The sequence below is a fragment of the Natrix helvetica genome (assembly GCF_964273705.1).
Source record: "Natrix helvetica genome assembly, chromosome: 5".
In the NCBI taxonomy this organism is placed as follows: Eukaryota; Metazoa; Chordata; class Lepidosauria; order Squamata; family Natricidae; genus Natrix; species Natrix helvetica.
Genome location: NC_138551.1, coordinates 7,418,724 through 7,440,494, shown reverse-complemented (window position 1 = coordinate 7,440,494; position 21,771 = coordinate 7,418,724). Strand labels below are relative to the sequence as shown.

The 21,771-nt window shown below is 44.4% G+C and overlaps 1 protein-coding gene across 1 annotated transcript; it reads left to right on the top strand.

Moving 5' to 3' along the window:
- Nucleotides 1-6,159: 6,159 nt before the first annotated feature.
- Nucleotides 6,160-21,150, top strand: LOC309392837 (mitochondrial ubiquitin ligase activator of nfkb 1-A-like). Its single transcript, XM_081954321.1, has 6 exons — nt 6,160-6,965; nt 10,956-11,052; nt 12,175-12,302; nt 14,920-15,007; nt 17,852-17,972; nt 20,434-21,150. Exons 3-6 carry the CDS (start codon nt 12,186-12,188, stop codon nt 21,143-21,145), a joined length of 1,038 nt encoding a protein of 345 aa, XP_081810447.1. The 5' UTR covers nt 6,160-6,965; nt 10,956-11,052; nt 12,175-12,185; the 3' UTR covers nt 21,146-21,150.
- Nucleotides 21,151-21,771: the final 621 nt, after the last annotated feature.

Genomic DNA, 21,771 nt, shown 5'->3' with positions numbered 1-21,771 from the left:
CATGTTATGTCAAAGCACCTGGGATACCCAAATATGGGAGGGAGCATACTGCTTCCCTTTTGCCTTTCAGCTCCACCCTAGGAGCCTTCCAGGCAGGAAATCATTTTGACATAACACATACTTATTTCCTTGGCTCAGCTGATAAGGGAGGAGAGCTTGTGGCTTAGAGGCTAATGCAACTGCCTAACAAGTAAAAATAGCCCAGGTTCAAATCCCAGTAAGGCTATGGCTAGCTGATGAGAGCTAAACAGCTTGAAATAGATCTATACTAGTCTCCCTTTATTTATTTATCAGCACATACATGTATATGTATGTGTACGTACGTATGTATGTGTGTACGTACGTATGTATGTATGTATATCAACAAAAAAGGCACCAGGTCTTATTTTCAGGGGGGTGTCTTCCACTGAGTCAGTGGAACTGAAGTCTTGCCCAGCAGGAGCCTGCTGCCAGCACATTTCTTCAGTGGCTGCTTGCCGCCACTTGTGTGCGTTTTGTCGTCAGAGGCCCTTCCGGAAAGCCCTTTGCAGCCAATAACAGAGCTCCGGATTGCAACCACAGAAGAAGCAGGCCTGCAAGGCAAGGCAGGGTGTGCAAGGCCTGGTAAATAGGGCAGCTCCACCACCACCCTATCCCTACCCTAGCTTGATTTTTACCTGTGTGCCTTGCCTAACCCCCTGCACTCCGGAGTGGGCGGGGTCTTAATTAGGGCTTTTTTTGGTGGAGGTGTAGGGCAGTGGTGGGTTCCTGCCGGATCGCACCGGATCGCGCGCTCCCGATCGGCAATGAACCCGGAAGTACGTTCTTGCCCCGCCCCTGCCGAAGGGATTACGCTTGCCTGCGCTTCACCAGCTCGGCTGGGACTGGAGACGTTTCCTCAGCGGAGCGGAGCTCCTGAAAGGGACGCAGGCTCAGCCTGCCAGGCTGCCACCGCTCCACTGAAAACATTGCTGAGCAGAGAAACGTCTCCGGTCCCAGCCGAGCTGGTGGAGCGCAGGCAAGCGTCGTCCTTTTACCAGGGGCGGGGCAAGAACGTACTTCCGGGTTCATTGCCGATCGGGAGCGTGTGATCCGGTGCGATCCGGCAGGAACCCACCACTGGTGTAGGGCTTATATTGGACACACAGGTAAAAATCAAGCTAGGACTTACTTTCAGGGTAGGTCATATTTTCGGGGAAACATTGTACCTCTGAGAAACTTCTCCCACTGGAAAACAGTAAGAAAAGGTGTAGTTGCTTGCAACTGGGGTTGTAATTACCCACGATTAGAGGTGTAATCACCGGGATGCAGTGGCTCAAGTGGCTAAGATGCTTGTTGATCAGAAAGGTTGGCAGTTTGGTGAAAAAAAAGATCTGTGTACAAATCCACTTATTTGGAGAAAAAGAAACTCTTTGCCAGCAACTAAGCCTTTTCTTTTTGGAGGAGAATGCTAAGTTTCCCCCCCTACGACCCTCCCCCCTTAGACACTAAACCAAAGTGCAGTGAGTCTCAGCTTCAGCATCCTTGAGCTCTGTGAACTTCAACTCCCAGAATTCCCCTGCCGGGGGGGGTAGGAAAAATGGGAAGTACCTTTGGGACAATTTGCCTGCCAGGGAATTCTGGGAGTTGAAGTCCTCACAGCTCAAAGTTGCTGAAGATTGATTAACACTGGTTAGAGAAAGGAAAGAATGGGGCGTGTCAGGTGACATGGGCATTGCATGAATTTTCCTTTATTTTTTAATTTTTCTTTCTTTATTTTATTTTTGATAACCATTTGTCTGAAGTGGTGCAGGGTTTCCTGCCTACGCAGGGGGGTTGGACTAGATGACCTCCACAGTCCCTTCCAACTCAGTTATTCTATTCTATTCTATTCCGTTCCATTCCATTTTCTATTCTATTATTTTATTTTATTTGTTTAATTTATTTATTTTAGTTTTATTATTTTATTTTATTATTTTACTTTATTTTAATTTTATTTTATTTTCAACGGAATAGATTCCACAGCTTGGAAAAAAAAAAAGTTTGAAAAACTCCGAGGTCAAAGTCTAGCTAAGATTGGGATCGTACCACAAGAGCATTTCTCTCCGGTACGTACCGGGGTGTAATCAAAGAAAGACTGAGTCTTATTTTTCCTACCAATTAAGCATCCAAAGAAGAAAACAAGGGTCGGGCATAGACTATTTCTCCGTCTTAACATCTTTCGAATCAGGAGCAAAGTCGTCTGTGTTGCGTCGAAAAAGGGAGAGGCAGAGAGATTGGACATCTGTCGAAGCACAATCCCACCCAATCACTGTGGAAAGACAAACTGCCTTTTCCCCCCGCTAGCGTCATCGCATCTCCCCAAGCTTCGTATCCCTTTTTCACAAAGTGGAGGTGCCCCCCTCCCCGATCGGTGGCTAGGAATCACACGCAGGTCACCCTATTCAAAGCACACACACAGGAAAAAACAAACCAACCCCGTATCCCAAGGAAGTTTTTAAGAGTCTGGCAGTAGACGGGAGAAGCGAGAAACGAATTTGAACTCGCTTCTGACGCGGTGTCCTTCCATCCTTTCCCAAACTCGTGATCGAATCCAAATTAGCTTGGCTGAGAAATTCCAAACTTGCTCCCATCTTAATTGAGCTTGGTGGAGATTAGTGCCTTGGATTAGTGCATATGTGTGTGTGTATGCGTATGTCATTGGGTTGGGGGCGGGAGAGGGAGGGGGGAGGGCTGCTGTCGATGTCTTTACTATTAAAAGCACTTTCCGCTTGACTCTTTCAAAGTGGACTTCAAAACTGTGTGACAGAATAAAAACAAAAAAAGTGGAAAAATCCATTTGAGAGTGCAGCACTGTTTCCTCTTTTCAGCCTGTTATGTATTGAATGTATATAGTTGTGCTAACTGTGCTGAAGTGAAACTAACCTTTAGATGACCCCAAGTGTTAACTGTGCTGAAGTGAAACTAACCTTTAGATGACCCCAACTGTTAACTGTGCTGAAGTGAAACTAACCTTTAGATGACCCCAAGTGTTAACTCTGCTAAAGTGTAACTAACCTTTAGATGACCCCAACTGTTAACTGTGCTGAAGTGAAACTAACCTTTAGATGACCCCAAGTGTTAACTCTGCTAAAGTGAAACTAACCTTTAGATGACCCCAAGTGTTAACTCTGCTGAAGTGAAACTAACCTTTAGATGACCCCAACTGTTTTGGAGGGAAATGTAGAACATTTATATTTGGGCGGGCTTTTTCTAGTTACATGATTGGTTAAGGCTGTGTGGGCCTAGAGCCGTGATGGCAAACCTATGGCACGCATACCACAGGTGGCATGCGGCGGCCTCTCTGCCGGCACCCGAGCCCCAGCTGAGCTCCACCAAGCATGCACTGCCGGCCAGCTGATTTTCGGGTCTCTGCAAAACACTATACGAGCCATCGATATACATCCAACAGGAACAGGAAGTGCATCACAGGAGCAGATAGAGGTAAACCCTAGAGAGGTAGGAAATGCATCACTGAATAATGGAGATGAATGCTAGAGAGGAATAAGGCTCCATACAAGGCTGACATAACTCCCGTAATAGCATAGGCATGTACAGGGGGGTAGCGCGGGGTGGGGGGTGGGGGTGCGGCATCGGCCTTCCATTTCCCAGTTCCATTTTGAGTCAACTAAAGCTGTTGCAGCTATGCTGGTCTGCTTCTTGTGTACTGAAGCCCACTACACAATACAGCCTATCAGGAGTGACTCTGAATTTGGAAGTTTAATTACAGGAGATCCAACTGTAAATTTGTTCTGAATTGCACTGTGCTATTTATCCCTGATGATATTTCCATTCTCTACCTGAGCAATGGTTTTAGACCCCAGACACAGGTTGATATGACAGGATTTTTTCCCATTAGAATTAAATTTAAAAAACAGCATACAAAAAAAACCCCGAAAGTAGGAAATACTATATTTCAAACATAGAATACAGGTAGTCCTCAGCTTATGGCCACAGTTGAGCCCAAAATTTACATTGCTAAGTGAGACATTTGTTAAGGGAGCCTTGGACCCATTTTATGACTTTCATGCCACAGTTGTTAAGTGAATCACTTAGTTAAGTTAGTAACATGATTATTCAGTGAATCTGGCTTCCCCATCGACTTTGCTTGTCAGAAGGACTAAAAAAATAATAATCATATGACCCCTGGACACTGCAACCGTCACAAATATGAATCACTTGCCAAGCACCCGAATTTTGATCACGTGACCACAGGGATGCTGCAACGGCCATGTGAAAAATAGTCACAAGTCACTTTTTTTTAGTTTTAATGGTCTCTAAAATAACCATTTAGTATGAAGTCAGAAAATGGGTGGGTTGCTGTAATTCAGGAACCAAGTAGAGTAGACCATGTTGGTGAAAGAGTAAGGTTCTACATTTAGGCAAGAAAAACGAAATGTACAGTATAGGGGGTACCGTGTTCAGTAGTAGTAACTGTGAAAGGGATCTTGGAGTCCTAGTGGACAACCATTTAAATATGAGCCAGCCGTGTGCAGCAGCTGCCAAAAAAGCCAACACAGTTCTAGGCTGCATAAACAGAGGGAGAGACTCAAGATCACGTGAAGTGTTGATGCCACTTTATAATGCCTTGGTAAGGCCACACTTGGAATACTGCATTCAGTTTTGGTCGCCACGATGTAGAAAAGATGTGGAGACTAGAAAGAGTGCAGAGAAGAGCAACAAAGAGGATTAGGGGACTGGAGGATAAAACATGAAGAACGGTTGCAGGAACTGGGTATGTCTAGTTTAATGAAAAGAAGGACTAGGGGAGACATGACAACAGCATTCCAGTATCTCAGGAGTTGCCACAAAGAAGAGGGAGTCAAGCTATTCTCCAAGGCACCTGAGGGTAGAACAATGGGTGGAAACTAATCAAGGAGAGAAGCAACTTAGAACTGAGGAGAAATTTCATGACAGTTAGAACAATTAATCAGTGGAACAGCTTGCCTCCAGAAGTTGTGAATGCCCCAACACTGGAAGTCTTTAAGAAGATGTTGGATAGCCATTTGTCTGAAACGGTATAGGGTTTCCTGCCTAGGCAGGGGGTTGGACTAGAAGTCCTCCAAGGTCCCTTCCAACTCTGCTATTGTATTATTGTATTGCATTGTATAGCTCTGTTTATTTACAGATTAGTAGAGTTGGAAGGGATCTTGGAGGTCATCTAGTCCAAACCCCCCTCCCACTCAAGGAGGAGACCCTACACCATTTCTGACAGGTGGCAGTCCAGTCTCTTCTTGAAAGCCTCCACAACGTCCGAAGGCAACTTCTGTTCCATGGGTTGATTGTTCTCACTGTCAGAAAATTTCTCCTTATTTCTAGCTTGAAAATCTCCTTCAGTTTCCATCCATTATTCCTTGTCTGGCCTTTGGGTGTCTTGGAAAATAGCTTGACCCCTCTCCTCTCTGTGGCAGCCCTTAAAATATGTTGGCCTTTTTACCTGCCTGTTACTCTGCATTTGCGGAGCGGCAGAGGTAAAAGACCTGGTTCACATCCTATTGGATTGCTGCTTGTATAAGGGGGTGAGTGACTAGTACCTTGGCCTATATACCAAATGAGTGACCCATTGGGATCCCCATATCGAAACAACTCACTTTATGTGCGTCCAGAACCTGAAAATAACATTTAAGACAGCACAGTACGTAAACAAAATGGTTCAGTTGAGATCTGCATATGTGAGACTGATTGGGGTAGATTGCAGGGGTGACACAGAAATATAATTTTATCTATATCTTAAATTATTGCATTCTATTCCAATTTCATTTTAGACTATTTTATTCCAATTCCACTTTAAATCGAATTGTTGAAAGAAATGTCCTCCTGGGTTCGGCTCCAAGTAGGGAAAAAGACACTGGAGACATGGAGGCTGCTTGGAAATATGGTTTAATGGGGGACAGGGTTACATGGCTTGAGGTCCTGAACAGAAAAGGTGGTCACATGCTTCAACGTTGGGTGAAGAAGGAGAAAGAGAAAAGGGACTTGCTGGGCTTTTTATAATCTGTTCAACTTCAGCCCCACCTCTCTGTTTCCCAAGTTTGGTTGAATTCTCAGATGCCATGTAGTGAGTTTCTGTGAAAAGCTGATACTACCTTTATTATGTAAAGTAGACTATATCAGGCTTTAATGGCACATTGACAAAGGGGGTGGGGGCAGGAAGCTGCAGGGAGCTACTCTGTCTTTAAAAGCACATTTCTCCCTTTTCACATCCAGGGAAATGTAATATTCTGCCTTTTTCAATATTTCCTGGGATATTTCATTTTTCTAGGAGAGGGCTGGGTGCTAACTTCCTACAGCATTTTATTCCAATTCCACTTTCAATCGTATTTTATTCCAATTCCACTTTCAATCGTATTTTATTCCAATTCCATTTTAAATTGCTTTTATCCAATTTTAGTAATACATTCTTTCTGAAACTTTGCCCTTTGATATGGCCCAAGGACTAATCAGTAAAGACTCAATGTCCATGTCAACCTGCCTGTCCTTCAGGAGCCCAAGACATTTTTTTTACTGAAAGGTCTAAAAACAAAAGGAGCTTAAAAAAGAAATAAATCACAGCTCCTTTTAGCAAACGCCTAAGGCCATCCCCATTGGAGCGACAGCCTACGTGGCTTTTCTCCATAGCCGCAGATTCAAAGAACTTGCCCCGATGCCTGATGGGATTCGTAGTTCTCAACGACCGCAAATGCTTATGGCCGCCGCCGCCGCCTCCTAAAAAAAAGTCCTCGCAAGAACGATAAAGAGGAAGAAGGCATGCCGGGAGTTGTGGTTTTCAAAACGAGAAGGCCTAGAGAAGCCAAGCTGGTTTAACGGGCCTTAGGAACTTTGTTTCCCATGCGCCTTCGCGTCACGTTAATCCGTCCACCGTGCCCCGCTACGGCTGATTGTGAAAGTGAAAGGGGAACCAAGCTTCGGGTGGTGGATGGGCGTGAATCCCCTTTTTGCCCTGAAACGTTGAGCCTTGTAGTAGCCTGGTAAGTAAACTTCCCGCCTCTGGAAATCTTTAAAACAAAGGCGCCTCTGAGCTGATGACTCATTAGAGGCGCCAGGCAGACCCAAGGGAGGGGGGGGAAGACCTCTCTTCCCCCCAACTTTTAATTTCTCCTTGATTTTAAATAAACTGGCGTGATTGTATTTATTTTTATTTTCCTTGATTGTTGTTCCGAGCTGCCTTCTGTGCTTTTGTCAGCAGGAAGGTCAAATTTAATAGTAAATGTGCATTGGAGAAAATTTAATAGTAAATGTATATTGAATAAAATTTAATAGTACATTTATATTGCAGAAAATTTAATATTAAATGTACATTGAAGAAAATTTAATAGTAAATGTACATTGCAGAAAATTTAATAGTAAATGTACATTGAAAAAAATTTAATAGTAAATGTATATTGCAGAAAATTTAGTAGTAAATGTATATTATACAATACAATAGTAGAGTTGGAAGGGACCTTGGAGGTCTTCTAGTCCAACCCCCTGCCTAGGCAGGAAACCCTATACCGTTTCAGACAGATGGCTATCCAACATCTTCTTAAAGACTTAAGAAGAAAATTTAGTAGTAAATGTATATTGCAGAAAATTTAACAGTAAATGTATATTGAAGAAAATTTAATACTAAATGTACATTGCAGAAAATTTAATAGTAAATGTATATTGCAGAAAATTTAACAGTAAATGTATATTGAAGAAAATTTAATAGTAAATGTACATTGAAGAAAATTTAATAGTAAATGTATATTGCAGAAAATTTAGTAGTAAATGTATATTGAAGAAAATTTAGTAGTAAATGTATATTGCAGAAAATTTAACAGTAAATGTATATTGAAGAAAATTTAATACTAAATGTACATTGCAGAAAATTTAATAGTAAATGTATATTGCAGAAAATTTAACAGTAAATGTATATTGAAGAAAATTTAACAGTAAATGTATATTGAAGAAAATTTAATAGTAAATGTATATTGCAGAAAATTTAATAGTAAGTGTATATTGCAGAAAATTTAATAGTAAATGTACATTGAAGAAAATTTAATAGTAAATGTATATTGCAGAAAATTTAGTAGTAAATGTATATTGAAGAAAATTTAACAGTAAATGTATATTGAAGAAAATTTAACAGTAAATGTACATTGAAGAAAATTTAATAGTAAATGTATATTGCAGAAAATTTAATATTAAATGTATACTGAAGAAAATTAAGGACTTTTTCTAACAGTTGTGACCAGCTGTGGTCTTTGGACGAGACCCATTTCGATATAGAGGGGAGCTTCAGGGTACACATTTGCGGGGGTTCAAACCTAGTAAATCTAAATCTAAATGCATGCAAATACACCACTCAGATTGCTTTTATTCAGCTGATTTTATATCCTAATTGACGAAAATCCTCCTAACAGTTGTTTTTAGTGCATCTTCCTGTGCCCTCTCCAATAAAAACATTATATCAGTGTTTTTTAAGCTTGACAAATTTAAGATGGGTGGGCTTCAACTTCCAAAATTCCCCAGCTGGCTATAAGAGAACCTAGGTGGCTGGGGAATTCTAGAAGTCCACCCATCTTAAATTTTCCAAAATTGAGAAACACTGCTTACCTCATTGCAGAGGTCTGTAAAATCAAAATATATTTTACAAGGATGGTTGAAAAACGCCTTGACAGGCAAAAGAGCAGTCTCGGAATTCAGAGTGGGGGATACGAAATCTAAACATATTTTTGCAAAGACAGCCGAAAAAAGCCTTGAAAGGCAAAAAGAAACAAATCTCAGAATTCAGACAGGGGATTTTTTTTTTTGGGGGGGGGGGAGGAATTACAAGCCGTGTGCTCAAAGGAATTGAAAAGTGAAAGTTTGTAGAATATGGGGGAATCAGTTGAAAAATGAGGCTGTTATCCAGAAATAAGAAGAAATTGAGAAGAGACTGGACAGCCACTTTTCTGAAATGGTGTAGGGTCTCCTGCTTGAGGAAGGATTTGGACTAGAAGACCTTCAAGATGCCTTCCATCTCTGTTCTGAATTGAAAAAAATACTTTCCGAATGCATTGTACAAATAGATATACCGTATGTTTTGGAGTATAAGACACACCAAAGTACTGAAGAGGCAAATTTTTAAAAAAGTTTTTGCACTCCCAAAAATGGCCCGTTTTTCATGAAAACAGGCCCGTTTTTCAAAAAAAAAGAGGCATTAATAGCCTTTAGGAGGCTTGTAGAATGCTCCTGGGAGGTGCCCCCCCAAAACAAGCAAAAAATGACCCATTTTTCACAAAAACGGGCCCGTTTTTTGTCAAAAAAAGAGCATGCAGAGCCTTTAGGAGACTTATAGAGTGCTCCTAGGGGCTGGGGGAAGCAAAATTGAGCAAAAAACTGCCCATTTTTCGTTCATTTCTGCCTTCCCCAGCCTCTAGGAGCATTCTGCAAAGCGCCTAAAGGCTACGCATGGCCATATTGGTGAAGGGGGTGGGGTTTTGGGGGGCAAATAAATGCTGTATTCAGTGTATAAGATGAACCCAGATTTTCAGCCTCTTTTTTGAGATAAAAAAAGGTGTGTCTTATACTCCGAAAAATATGGTAATATTTTAACTCCCTCAGTCTCCAGTTTAGCTTGTTAAATGGAAACTAGATGGAAAAGGAAGGTTTCTAATTAGTAGAGTATCCATGCGCGTGCCGGCCCCCTGGTCTTCGGGTTTCTGGTACTCTGGCACGCGAGAAGATCAGCTGATTGGCGTGCACCCACATGCCGGAAACCCGAAGACCAGGTGCAGGCACTGGCCATCTGGGCTTCCGGTTTCCAGCAGGCGCACATGCTTGCACACACATGCACACATTTCGGTTTGGGCACTCGGTTTGCCATCACTGGTATAATTATAATTATAATCTAATCTAATCTAACCTAATAATATAATATAATCTAACCTAATAATCCAATAATCTAATCTAATCTAATCTAATCTAATAATATGATCTAATAATCTAATCTAATAATCCAATAATCTAATTATAATCTAATCTAATAATCTAATATATGATATGATACGATACTATATTATATTATTAGATTATGATATGATATTATATAAGATTATATTACATTAGATTATATTACATAATAATATATTATATTATATAATAATGTATTATATTATATTATATATATTATATTATATATATATATATATATAATATAATATAATATATAATATATTATATAATAATATAATATATTATAATATAATAATATTATATTATATAATAATATAATACAATACAATACAACAGAACAAACACAGCACAACACAACACAATACCAATACAATACAATACAATACAATTACAGTACAATACAATATAGGAGAATACAATACAGGAGAATACAATACAACACAATTACAATACAACACAACACAACACAACTGTAATATAGGTTCAGCAGACCTGAGTGATCAGAAAAAATGGCCTTGAGACTTCGTGTTCCTCAAGGGAACATTATACTCATGAAGCAAACACAGAGTGGTCATGTACAAGTAGTCCTTGACTTATGACCACTATTGAACCCCAAATTTCCATTGCTAAGTGAGTTGGTTAATGGAGTTTTGCCTCGTTTCATGATTTTTCCTGTCACAGTTGTCCAGCGATTCGCTGCCGTTTTTAAAATTTGTAGCAGCATTGTTAAGTGAATCTGGGTTCCTCGTTGAGGTCGCCAAAGATGATCACACGTCACTGGAACCGTCATAAATATGAATCAGTCGCTAAGCACTCAAAATGTTGATCACGTGACCATGGGGATGCGGCAGTGGTCGTAAGTGTGGAAAACAGTTGTGTCACTTTTTTCGGTGCCTTTATGACGTCCAAACAGTCACTAAACAAACGGTTGTAAGTCGAGAGCAAGGGTTTCTCTATTTAATATTTCCAAATTGTTTTTAGACCTTGATAATATCGGATTTGCTGTTTCAACAGAGTGACGTTTTATGCTTTCTTTAAAGGTCTTTAATTTGAAGAGGAGACAGCAAACAAAATATACTCTACGGAAAACATTGAGCTCTATGGGAAGATCAGTCTGGGCCTCTTTGCTAAGACTTGGTATGCTAAAGTTTTGCTTCTCCATCTTCCCTTCCTGTTTTGTTTTGGCAGGGGGGGCATCTTTCAGAATGCAGGTAGTCCTCGATTTATGGCCACAACTGAGCCCCAAACTTTCCATTGCTAAGTGAAACGTTTGTGAAATCAATTTTTCCCCATTTTACGACCTTTCGTGCCAGAGATGTTAAGTGAATCACTACAATTCTGAAGTTAGTAACGTGGTTGTTAAGTTAAAAGTGCCTTTTCCATTGACGGCCACAAAAGTTGATCACCTGACCCCGGGACGCTGCCAACGGTCATAGAAATATGAGTCAGTCACGAAGGGTCGGAATTTTGTTCAGGTGACCATGGGGAAGCTGCAATGGTTGTGTGAAAAATGGTCGCAGTCACTTTTTTCAGTGACGTGTTCTGACCGAGGCTTCCCAAGAGCACGAAGCAAACTCCTGGTCCTGACAAAAAACCCTTTTATTAATTGACAGTGAATTCTGCTCATTCACATCCAGCAAAGTCTTTCAAAGGAGGATTTACAGTCACAGACCTTCTCTGGCTTGGAGAGCTGCCAGGCCGATATCTGCAAAACTTGGCAAGGAGCCTCGGAGAGTCACAAACCAATTAAGCGAACTAAATGTCTCCTGCAAACTCCACTCCCTCTTTTATTTCCTTTGGGAGGGGCCATTCATCGTCCACCTGTGGCTTTACTCCCAAGTCAGCCCCTGTTCTTTAGCTGTTCCCTTCATCTGGCAACTCTGCGCATGCGCACACTGACAACAGGCTCCAGCTGTTCTTCTGCCTCACTGATGTCTGACTCTGAAGGCAGCTGATAACTGTCGGATGGCTCTGGCCCCCCCTCTGCCTCCAACACAGAGCCCTCATCAGAGCCTTCCCCAGACTCCAGCACTGGCCCATGTTCCTCCCCAACCTCCTCACTGTCCGAATCTGCTGCCAGCTCCGCTGGCCACTGGTGGGCTACAACATGATATTGTAACTTTGAACGGTCACTAAATGAATTATTATAAGTCAAGGACTTTCCTGATATTGGTCATCAAGCATCCTAGTGGACTATGAGATATCTTACTATTTCTGGCTGATAGCTGAGTTCTTGGTTTTTTTTCTTTTTTCTTCCAGCCTGAGCTTCGATGGATACTTTTCCTTTTACGATAGGAGAAGCGATCTGTTTGGGTTCAAGCCTGGCTTTCTCCGGCCTATTTTATTACCTGCACAGGAAGAAGGCCAAGGTGGTGTCCAAAATCCAGGTATGACATTGATGTATTGTTTTAATTAAAGTAGTACCGCATTTTTCGGAGTATAAGATACACTTTCTCCCCCACCCACCCCAAAAAAAGAGGCTGAAAATTTGGGTGTGTCTTATACATCAAACGTAGCCCTGCCCACCCGCCAGCCCCCAACCTTTGGCCTTCATGTGTCGTGTTTTACACCTGTTCCGGGCTGCAGGGATTGCCACAGACCATCGCCCCCTCTGTGGTTTGCGTTTTCGGCCTCTGCACCTCGCGTTTTCAGCCTCTAAATACTCGGTTTGAGACCCGTTCAAGGCTGAGGGGATCGCCAGAGCACATCGCAGCTGATCTGCTCCACGCATCACGGTTTTTGCGTCTGCGTATTGTGTTTTCAGGCGGTGATCGGTGGCGATATGCTTTGGCGATCCCCGCAGACTTGAACATTTGGAGGCTGAAAACGCGAGGCGCAGAGGCCAAAATGGCAACCCAGAACAGCTGCTGTCTTGTCTGACCTGTTTGGCACTCCTCCTGCTGTACTCACTGGAGCTCCCTGCAGCAATCAGCTCCCTGAAGCTGCGAATCAACCCCAGCGAGGCACAGGCGAAGGAAACGTGCTCTCGCTCACTCACTCACAACCAGGGAACCTGTTGCTAAAGTTCACCTCTGGGAACAGCCGATTGGGGGTATTTCGGGAGGCCGATCCACCCGCCAATCAGCTGCTGGTGCTGAATCAGGCTTATGTGCTGAAGCTGACCAGGCTGTTTGCTAAGGAGGCTAGCCAAATGAATACCGATGGATGCTGGTAGGCAGAGGCAGAATTTTTCCCCCTTATTTATCCTCCCCAAAAACTAAGGTGCGTCTTATACTCCGGAGCATCTTATATTCTGAAAAATATGGTACTTTTCAAACTTGGCAGATCTGTGGACTTGAGCACCCAGAATTCCCCAGCCAGCATGCTGAGAGTTGAAGTCCGCACGTGTTATGGTTGCCAAGTTTGAAAAACATAGATTTAAAGGATTTATAATGTGATTATTGATTTATTTAAAGAATTGTTCTTAACCATGGTGACTTCAGGCAGCATGCTATAAGCAACCCCCCCACCCAACATAAAAATGCCAATTAAAATCCATCTAGGTATTGTATAATTGCCCTTCCCTTGCTCTTCAGAAAGCAAGAATGGTATTTATAGTATAATATTTATATTTCACAGCATTTTAATTATTGTTCTGATAAAAAAAAGTATAACGGCTTGTAACATCAGCATTATCTTGCAGCCGTAAGTCGGATTCAGATAGGCGGAGCTACGGTTGTTCAGCCGTAGTTATGAAATCCCACTGATTTAAACATTTTAAAGTAAAAAACAAAATCAGCATTATTACTGAGCACAATGGAAGAATATAACTGCGTACGCTCTTCCTGTTATGTGTATGGATGGGAGAGGAGATTTATTAGATTTTTAGATTTATACCTCGGCTTTATTACCTGATAAGAAACTCCAGGTGGCAAACAAAAAATAACAATTCCTTCCTCGCCTGTTCTTCCCACAGCAACAACTTTTTGAGGTGGGTTGGGCTGAGAGAGAATGAGATGGCCCAATGTCCCCCAATCAGCTTTCATACCGAAGGCAGGATTAAAATTCATGGCCCAAACGTATCCATTTGCTTTTCGTGCCTACGGAGGGTCTAGAACTCACTGTCTTGCTGAGGATTGGCTCAATATTACCTAGCCAGCTTTCATGCCTAAAGTGGGACTAAAAGTCATAGTCTCTTGGTGGTTGGCTCAAAGTCACCTAACCCAGTTTTCCTGCCTAATGCAGGACTAGAATGGACAATCTCCTGGCGATTGGCCCAATATCATCTAGCCCAGTGATGGCTAACCTTTTGTTGTCGCGTGCCAAAAGCGCAGTGCGCAATATTGCAATGCACGCAACACCACCACCCTGTGCATATGCACGTGGGGGGCCGCACTCCCCCCGCGCATGTGCACGCAACCCACCCACCCATGTTCCCCATTTTGGGCCTAGTGGGCCTCCCTGCAGCCTTCTGGGAGCAAAAACGGGCCGTGCATGCATGCACATCTCCCGCATGTGCCCTGCGCATGCGCGACAGAGACCTGAAGATCACCTGGCCGGTGGGAGACGCCTGCACAGTGGGGCTGAACTGTGGCAATGGCTTGCAGAGAGAGCTCTGCATGCCACCTATGGCACATGTGCCATAAGTTTGCCATCATAGATCTAGCCAGTTTTGCTGTCTAAGGTGGAACTAGAAGTCACAGTCTCCTGGCGATCGGCCCAAAGTCAGCCAGCTCCCTTTCATGCTTAAGGCAGATCTAGAAATCATTGTCTTCAGTGTCTGGACCAAAGTGGCTCCAAGTCATCACTTGACCTTGAGTGATCTTCATTCAGAGCAGACAGAAGGAAAAAGCTTCATGCAATGTGCAGATCTAGACATTCGCCCATGACTCTGCCAGTTGCTAAACAAATGTGCTTCAGTTCGTATAAGGCAGTGATTTGGGAGTTTCCTTGGTAAGTATGTGAATAAGCAAATGTTTGAGATTCCAGGTCACCTTGATTCTGCATAGGTTCTGCTATTTCCTCTTATATTTACATTTCCACCCCCCTCCCTCATTATTGCAGGGGGCTCCGAAGCTCCAAGTTGATTCAAGCCTTCCCAGCATTCTGTCTGCCGCAGGTAGCAACTGCCTCCCCTACGTTGTCATTGAAGGTAAGAATTCAGCAAACAGGTTCGCCAAGATTTGAACACAGAAGCCACCCCGCCAACTCCTCAATCCCTTCCTTTTCCATTTATCATTGTGAATTCGGCACCAGTTATCCTTGCTAAATGCCCACCGAGGAATTAACAAGAATCTGGAATGGGAAAATACAATACAATACAACACAATACAATACAATAGTAGAGTTGGAAGGGACCTTGGAGGTCTTCTAGTTCAACCCCCTGCCTGGCAGGAAACCCTATACCGTTTCAGACAAATGGCTCTCCAACATCTTCTTAAAGACTTCCAGTGTTGGGGCATTCACAACTTCTGGAGGCAACTTCTGTTCCACTGATTAATTGTTCTAACTGTCAGGAAATTTCTCCTCAGTTCTAAGTTGCTTCTCTCCTTGATTGGTTTCCACCCATTGCTTCTTGTTCTGCCCTCAGGTGCCTTGGAGAATAGTTTGACTCCCTCTTCTTTGTGGCAACCCCTGAGATATTGGAACACTGCTATCATGTCTCCCCTAGCCCTTCTTTCTCTTAAGCTAAACATACCCAGTTCCTGCAACCATTCTTCATATGTTTTAGTCTCCAGTCCCCTAATCATCTTTGTTGCTCTTCTCTGCACTCTCTCTAGAGTTTCCACATCTTTTTTACATCGTGGCGACCAAAACTGAATGCCGTATTCCAAGTGTGGCCTTACCAAGGCCTTATAAAGTGGTATTAACACTTCATGTGATCTTGATTCTATCCCTCTGTTGATGCAGCCTAGAACTGTGTTGGCTTTTTTGGCAGCTGCTGCACACGGCTGGCTCATATTTAAATGGTTGTCCACTAGGACTCCAAGATCCCTTTCACAGTTACTACTATTGAGCAAGGTACCACCTATACTGTACCTGTGCATTCTGTTCTTGTTGCCTAAATGTAGAACCTTACTCTTTTCACCATTGAATTTCATTTTATTAAATAGTACCCAATGTTCAAGTTTGTCAAGATCCTTCTGTATCTTAAGCCTATCTTCTGGAGTGTTGGCTATTCCTGCCAGCTTGGTGTCATCTGCAAATTTGATGAGATACCATCGATGGTTAAATAACTCGGTGTTCTGTTGCGATTCAGAGTTGCCTTCTTTGCGACAGGCAAACTTGCAACTAAAAAGAAAGCCATCAGCTTGCTCTTGCTCATTAGGTGGCCGAAGCATTTGAGTTTCCTCTTCAGCCATGAAAATTTTGGGCTCAATTCTGGTCATAAGTTGAGGACTACATGTATATCACACCCAGTGTTCTTAATACTACAATACAGCCCAATTTTTAATTCGCTTGCTTGGGGTTATGTGCCCCTTCAGTCTGAACGGATTCCAAGCAGCAAACGGACCCAGTTTTTAAGGTTATAACAATAGACAGATGTTCATAATCTAAATCCTCTGGCTACCGTTAAACAATTAAATCTCTATAAATACTTCTTTTGCAGGAGGGATCAGAATGAAATACACCCAACCCCCAAAGATTTAGAGGGGGGGGGACGACTCCAGGTCTTGATCCCTTTTCAAACACAAGCATGGGTTGATCTAATCTCTAGGGAGAGAACTAGCTACTTCAAAGAGAGGGACAGTGTTAAGATGTTTAATAGCTGGAACAGTAAAGTATATAATCGGTCAGAACACACCTTTGTATACAGGTAGTCCTCAACTTACAACCTCAATTTAATACAATACAATAGTAGAGTTGGAAAGGACCTTGGAGGTCTTCTAGTCCAACCCCCTGCCTAGGCAGGAAACCCTATACTGTTCCAGACAAATGACTATCCAACAACTTCTTAAAGACTTCCAGTGTTGGGGCATTCACAACTTCTGAAGGCAAGATTAATTGTTCTCACTGTCAGGAAATTTCTCCTCAGTTCTAAGTTGCTTCTCTCCTTGATTAGTTTCCACCCATTGCTGCTTGTTCTACCCTCACGTGCCTTGGAGAATAGTTTGAATCCCTCTTCTATGTGGCAAACCCTGAGATATTGGAAGGCTGCTATCATGTCTCCCCTAGTCCTTCTTTGCATCAGACTAGACATACCCAGTTCCTGCAACCGTTCTTCCTATGTTTTAGCCTCCAGTCCTCTAATCCTCTTTGTTGCTCTTCTCTGCACTCTTTCTAGAGTCTCCACATCTTTTTTACATCGTGGCGACCAGAACTGAATGCAGTATTCCAAGTGTGGCCTCACCAAGGCATTATAAAGTGGTATTAACCTTTCACGTGATCTTGATTCTATCCCTCTGTTGATGCAGCCTAGAACTGTGTTGGTTTTTTGGCAGCTGCTGCACACTGCTGGCTCATATTTAAATGGTTGTCCACTAGGACTCACAAGATCCCTCTCACAGTTACTACTATTGAGCAAAAGTACCACAAATACTGTACCTGTGCATTTCGTTTTTCATGCCTAAATGTAGAACCTTAACTTTTTTGAATTTATGTGGTTTAAGTGAAACATTTGCTAAGTGAATTTGTCCTGTTTTACGACTTTTTTTGCCGCATTTGTTAAGGAAATCACTGCCGTTATTCAATTAGTAACACAGTTGTTAAGTGAATCTGGGTTCTCTGTCGACGTTGCTTGTCAAAAGGTTGCAAAAGGACTCCTGAACCCTGCAACCGTCATAACTGCGAGTCAGCTGTCAAGCATCTGAATGTAAATCCTGTGACCCTGTAGCTGCTGCAATGGTGATAAGTGTGAAAAATGGTCCTAAGTCACTTTTTTTCAGTGCCGTGGTAAATTTGCACTACTTGGAAGGGTTTTCTGATCTTGAAATGGCCCCCATTCAAAGCTCAAGGACTTGCCAGTCACAACAGTTTTGCATGCCTATCATTTCAGGAGTGGTCCAACCGGTCGAAGCTGCCCTCACCAGCCCCTTCCACAAGGAGCTGCAGGGAGTGATTGAGAGACTGATCCTGAAGGAGCATCGGTTGGTCTGGAACAGCCTGGCCCGAAGCTGGTGAGCAACCCTTTGGAGAAGAAGCAAGAGGGCTAAGGAAGTAGTCAGTAGCCTCACATTTACCGTATTTTTCGGAGTAGAAGACTCTCCAAAGTATGAGACGCACCTAGCTTCTGGGGAGGAAGACAAAAAAAAGAAAATCTGCCTTTGCCTCCCAGCAATTTGCCTCCTTGCAGCAAACAGTGAACAGCCCGTTTCAGTTTCAGCATAGCCTGATTAGCACAAGCAGCTGATTGTCGTTTGGATTGGCTGTTTCAGGCTGCAGGGATTGCCATTGCCTATTGCTGCCTCCGTGTGCCCCATTTTCAGCCTCTGCATCCCGTTTTTGGCTTCTGCGTGCCCCATTTTCCACCCGTTCCATGCGGGGGGAGGATCAGAGTGGGGGGGAAATGGGGCATGCGGAGGCTGAAAACAGGGTTTGCAGAGGCCAAAAATGGGATTTGGAGGCCAAAAATGGGGCGCACGGAGGCGGCAATAAGCAATGGCAATCCCTGCAGTCTGAAACAGCTGATGGTCGGGAGGCTGATCCAACCAACAATCAGCTGCTTGCGCTAATCAGGCTGTGCTGAAACCGAAACTGAAACAGGCTGCTCACTGCTGCAAGGAGGCAAATTGCTGGGAGGCAGAGGCCAACGGGTGGGGGCCGGCGGGTGGGCGGGGCTACATTCGGTGTATAAGAGGCACCCAAATTTAGGCATTTGCTTAGGGTAGACACGGGGGACAGCCTTGGCTGTCTCTGAGGTCTGTAATAATTCTGACCTGGTTAATGTTTCCTGTGTCATGTCATCCCAAAGCTGAGGGACAATGTGCAGGTGTCTCAGGCAGCCATCGATCCGATTTAAAAGATCAACATAAGCTTCAACAGGTGGATGGAGATATTAAAACGGGTGGAGAATTATGGGCCTTTTAGGCCTCGTGGACTTCAACTCCCAGAATTCCTGAGCTAGCCTAGCTGGCTGGCTCAGGAATTCTGGGTGTTGAAGTCCACAAGGCCTAAAGGGCCCACAGTTCCCCACCTCTATAATAGAATGATCTAAAGGGAGAAAGAAAGGAAGAGAACAAGTGACAGCTCCAGAGGTGGGTTCCTATCGGTTCTCACTGGTTCGGTAGAGCCAGTTCGTCAAATCTACCGAACCGGTTAGAAGAAGTTCCGCCAGTGGCCCCGGTAGTAAGTCCCACCCGGTCACATGGCTGGCAAGCCACTCCCACCCAGTCACATGGCCAGCAAGCCACTCCCACCCAGTCACATGGCTGGCAAAGCCACTCCCACAAAGCAGGCCACACCTACGGAAGAGGTTCTAAAAATTTTTGAAACCCACCACTGGACATCTCCATTTGTCATTCAGGCTGCAAGAGAAGTTCATTATGTGTCCAAAACAAAACATTTCCTCCTCTGTCGAGGAATAAGAGAGCCAGTTCGATCTAGTAGTTATGGCACCAGCCTTGAAAACTGAAGACTGATTTCCAGTCCTGCCTTTGGCATGAAAGGCAGCTGGGTGATTTGGGGCCAATCACCAGGAGGCTGTGAGTTCTAGTCCCACCACAGACATGAAAACTGCTATGTTGATTGTGAGCCAGTCCCTCTGTCAGCCCAACCCACCTCACAGAATTCGTATGTGGTAAATAGGAAGGAGGAGTAATTAGGTACATATGCTGCCTTCAGTGATTTATAAAAAAACATTCAGGGTGAGAGATAAGCACATAAGCTACAAGACAACATGCAGTATTGGTCTACTGGGTCTAATGCCTTCCCCTAAGTGAGGGGTCAGCAACCCATGGCTCTGGAGCCGCATGTGGCTCTTTCATCCCTCTGCTGCAGCTCCCTGTCACTGGTTGGCTTCAGAATTGATAGGGCTTTTGGTTAGGACAGGTAGAGGGAAAAGGACGCCACAGTAGGAGGAGACTCTATGGTGGGGGAACTGGGGTTCAGTCGGCAAAAGAAAAAGGATGCCGCACTAGGAGGAGACTCTATGGTGGGAGAACTGGGGTTCCAGTCGGCAGAAGAAAAAGGATGCCGCACTAGGAGGAGACTCTATGGTGGGGGAACTGGGGTTCCAGTCGGCAGAAGAAAAAGGATGCCGCACTAGGAGGAGACTCTATGGTGGGGGAACTGGGGTTCCAGTCGGCAAAAGAAAAAGGATGCCGCACTAGGAGGAGACTCTATGGTGGGGGAACTGGGGTTCCAGTCGGCAGAAGAAAAAGGATGCCGCACTAAGAGGAGAGTCTATGGTGGGGGAACTGGACTTCCGGTTGGCTCTAGAATTGAACTGGGGGGGATTCTGATAAGGACCTTTGTGGCTCTTTGAGTGTTTAAGGTTGCCGACCCCTGCCCTAAGTGGTTTTCAGCCACGTGCTCCAGTTACGGCTGTCTCTGGACAAGGTATATCTGGGCTTCAGATCAGGAGACCCTCACTGCGGCTTTGTTGCGTTCTCCCCTCCAATGGCTTTCCTGTCGTTGCAGGACCGACAGTGAACGGGTGGTGCTGGAGCAGCTGCACACAGTCCCCTTTGTCCTCGCCTCCACTGACAAAGCGGCAGGACGGGTAAGTGTGGAATTGCCCCTCCAGGCGATTGACCTGCCCCTGGAGACCGTCTACGAACGCTTCCAGCAGACTTCCCATGGCTTCAAAGACCTCCTCAGCCACTACCTGAGCGGGGAGAAGCCCAAGGGCTTCCTGGAGACGGAAGAGATGCTCTTGGTAGGCAGCAGCCTGACCTGCATCGGCGAGCTGGCCCAGCGCCCGGATGGTACCCTCTGCCTGCAGCCCCCTTCGAACGGAGCGGGCTATTTCCTGTGTCTGGAGGATTGGCAGACCTTGCTATCCGGTCTGCAGTCGGCCAGCAACTTCTGGAAATGGACAGCCTTGGTGTGCGGCTTTGTTGCTGCGATAGTTGTCCTAAGGTGCCTTCGTCGAGCCCACCGGATCCGCCAGCTGAATCAGGAGCGGGAGGCGCAGCGGCAGGAATTTGAAGAGTACCTGAGGAATCACCAGCAGGACGAAGAGCTGCCCGCCAACGCCTGCGTGGTGTGCTTGAGCAATCCGCGCGAGTGCGTCCTGCTGCCCTGCGGCCACATCTGCTTGTGCTTCCACTGTTTCCAGGCCTTGCTCAACGCTTCCTGCCCCATCTGCCGGGCCGACATAGACCGTGTGGTTCCCCTCTATCAGGCCTAGGGAGGGGGTGGCCTCTTACCCAGTCAGCTGCCCCTAGTGCAAGCAATTAGGACCCTGCTGTTCACAATGGTTATATACTAGAGCAGTGTCCCAGAATTCCCCAGTCACCCATGCTCGCGGGGGGGGGGGGATTCTGGGAGTTGAAGCCCACCTGTCTTAAAGTCGCCAAGGTTTTTGAGGCACACTATTAGAAACAAGCATCCCAATTGTGGGTTGAGGGACATCCGATCGCCTGAGGCACGTGGTCTCAAAGGTGGCCTCAAGAGGATCCCCCTCTGCACAAATACTTGCTATAGGGAGGCATGTCCAGAGTAGATGTCTCAGCAAAGGCTGCTTTGATCACCCTTCCAGCTTTGGAAGAGAGATTAAAGAGTCCTTTTGGTTGCTCTCCTGTAGCTTTGAGACTCGGACCCCAGAATTCTGGAGTAGTTTGGGGACTTGTAATCCAAACCCATCTACAGAGCGCAGGGTTGGCTGAATTTATCTCTTGTACTGGGAGTCCCCAAGCTCCCAAACTGCCTTGCTGGTTTGCAAACCTAAAGCAATAATCACTCTGAGAGGAGAGCATCTTACCTAAATGATAGGAGCTGGGGATTTTTTAAAAAAAATTAGAACTCCATTATTCG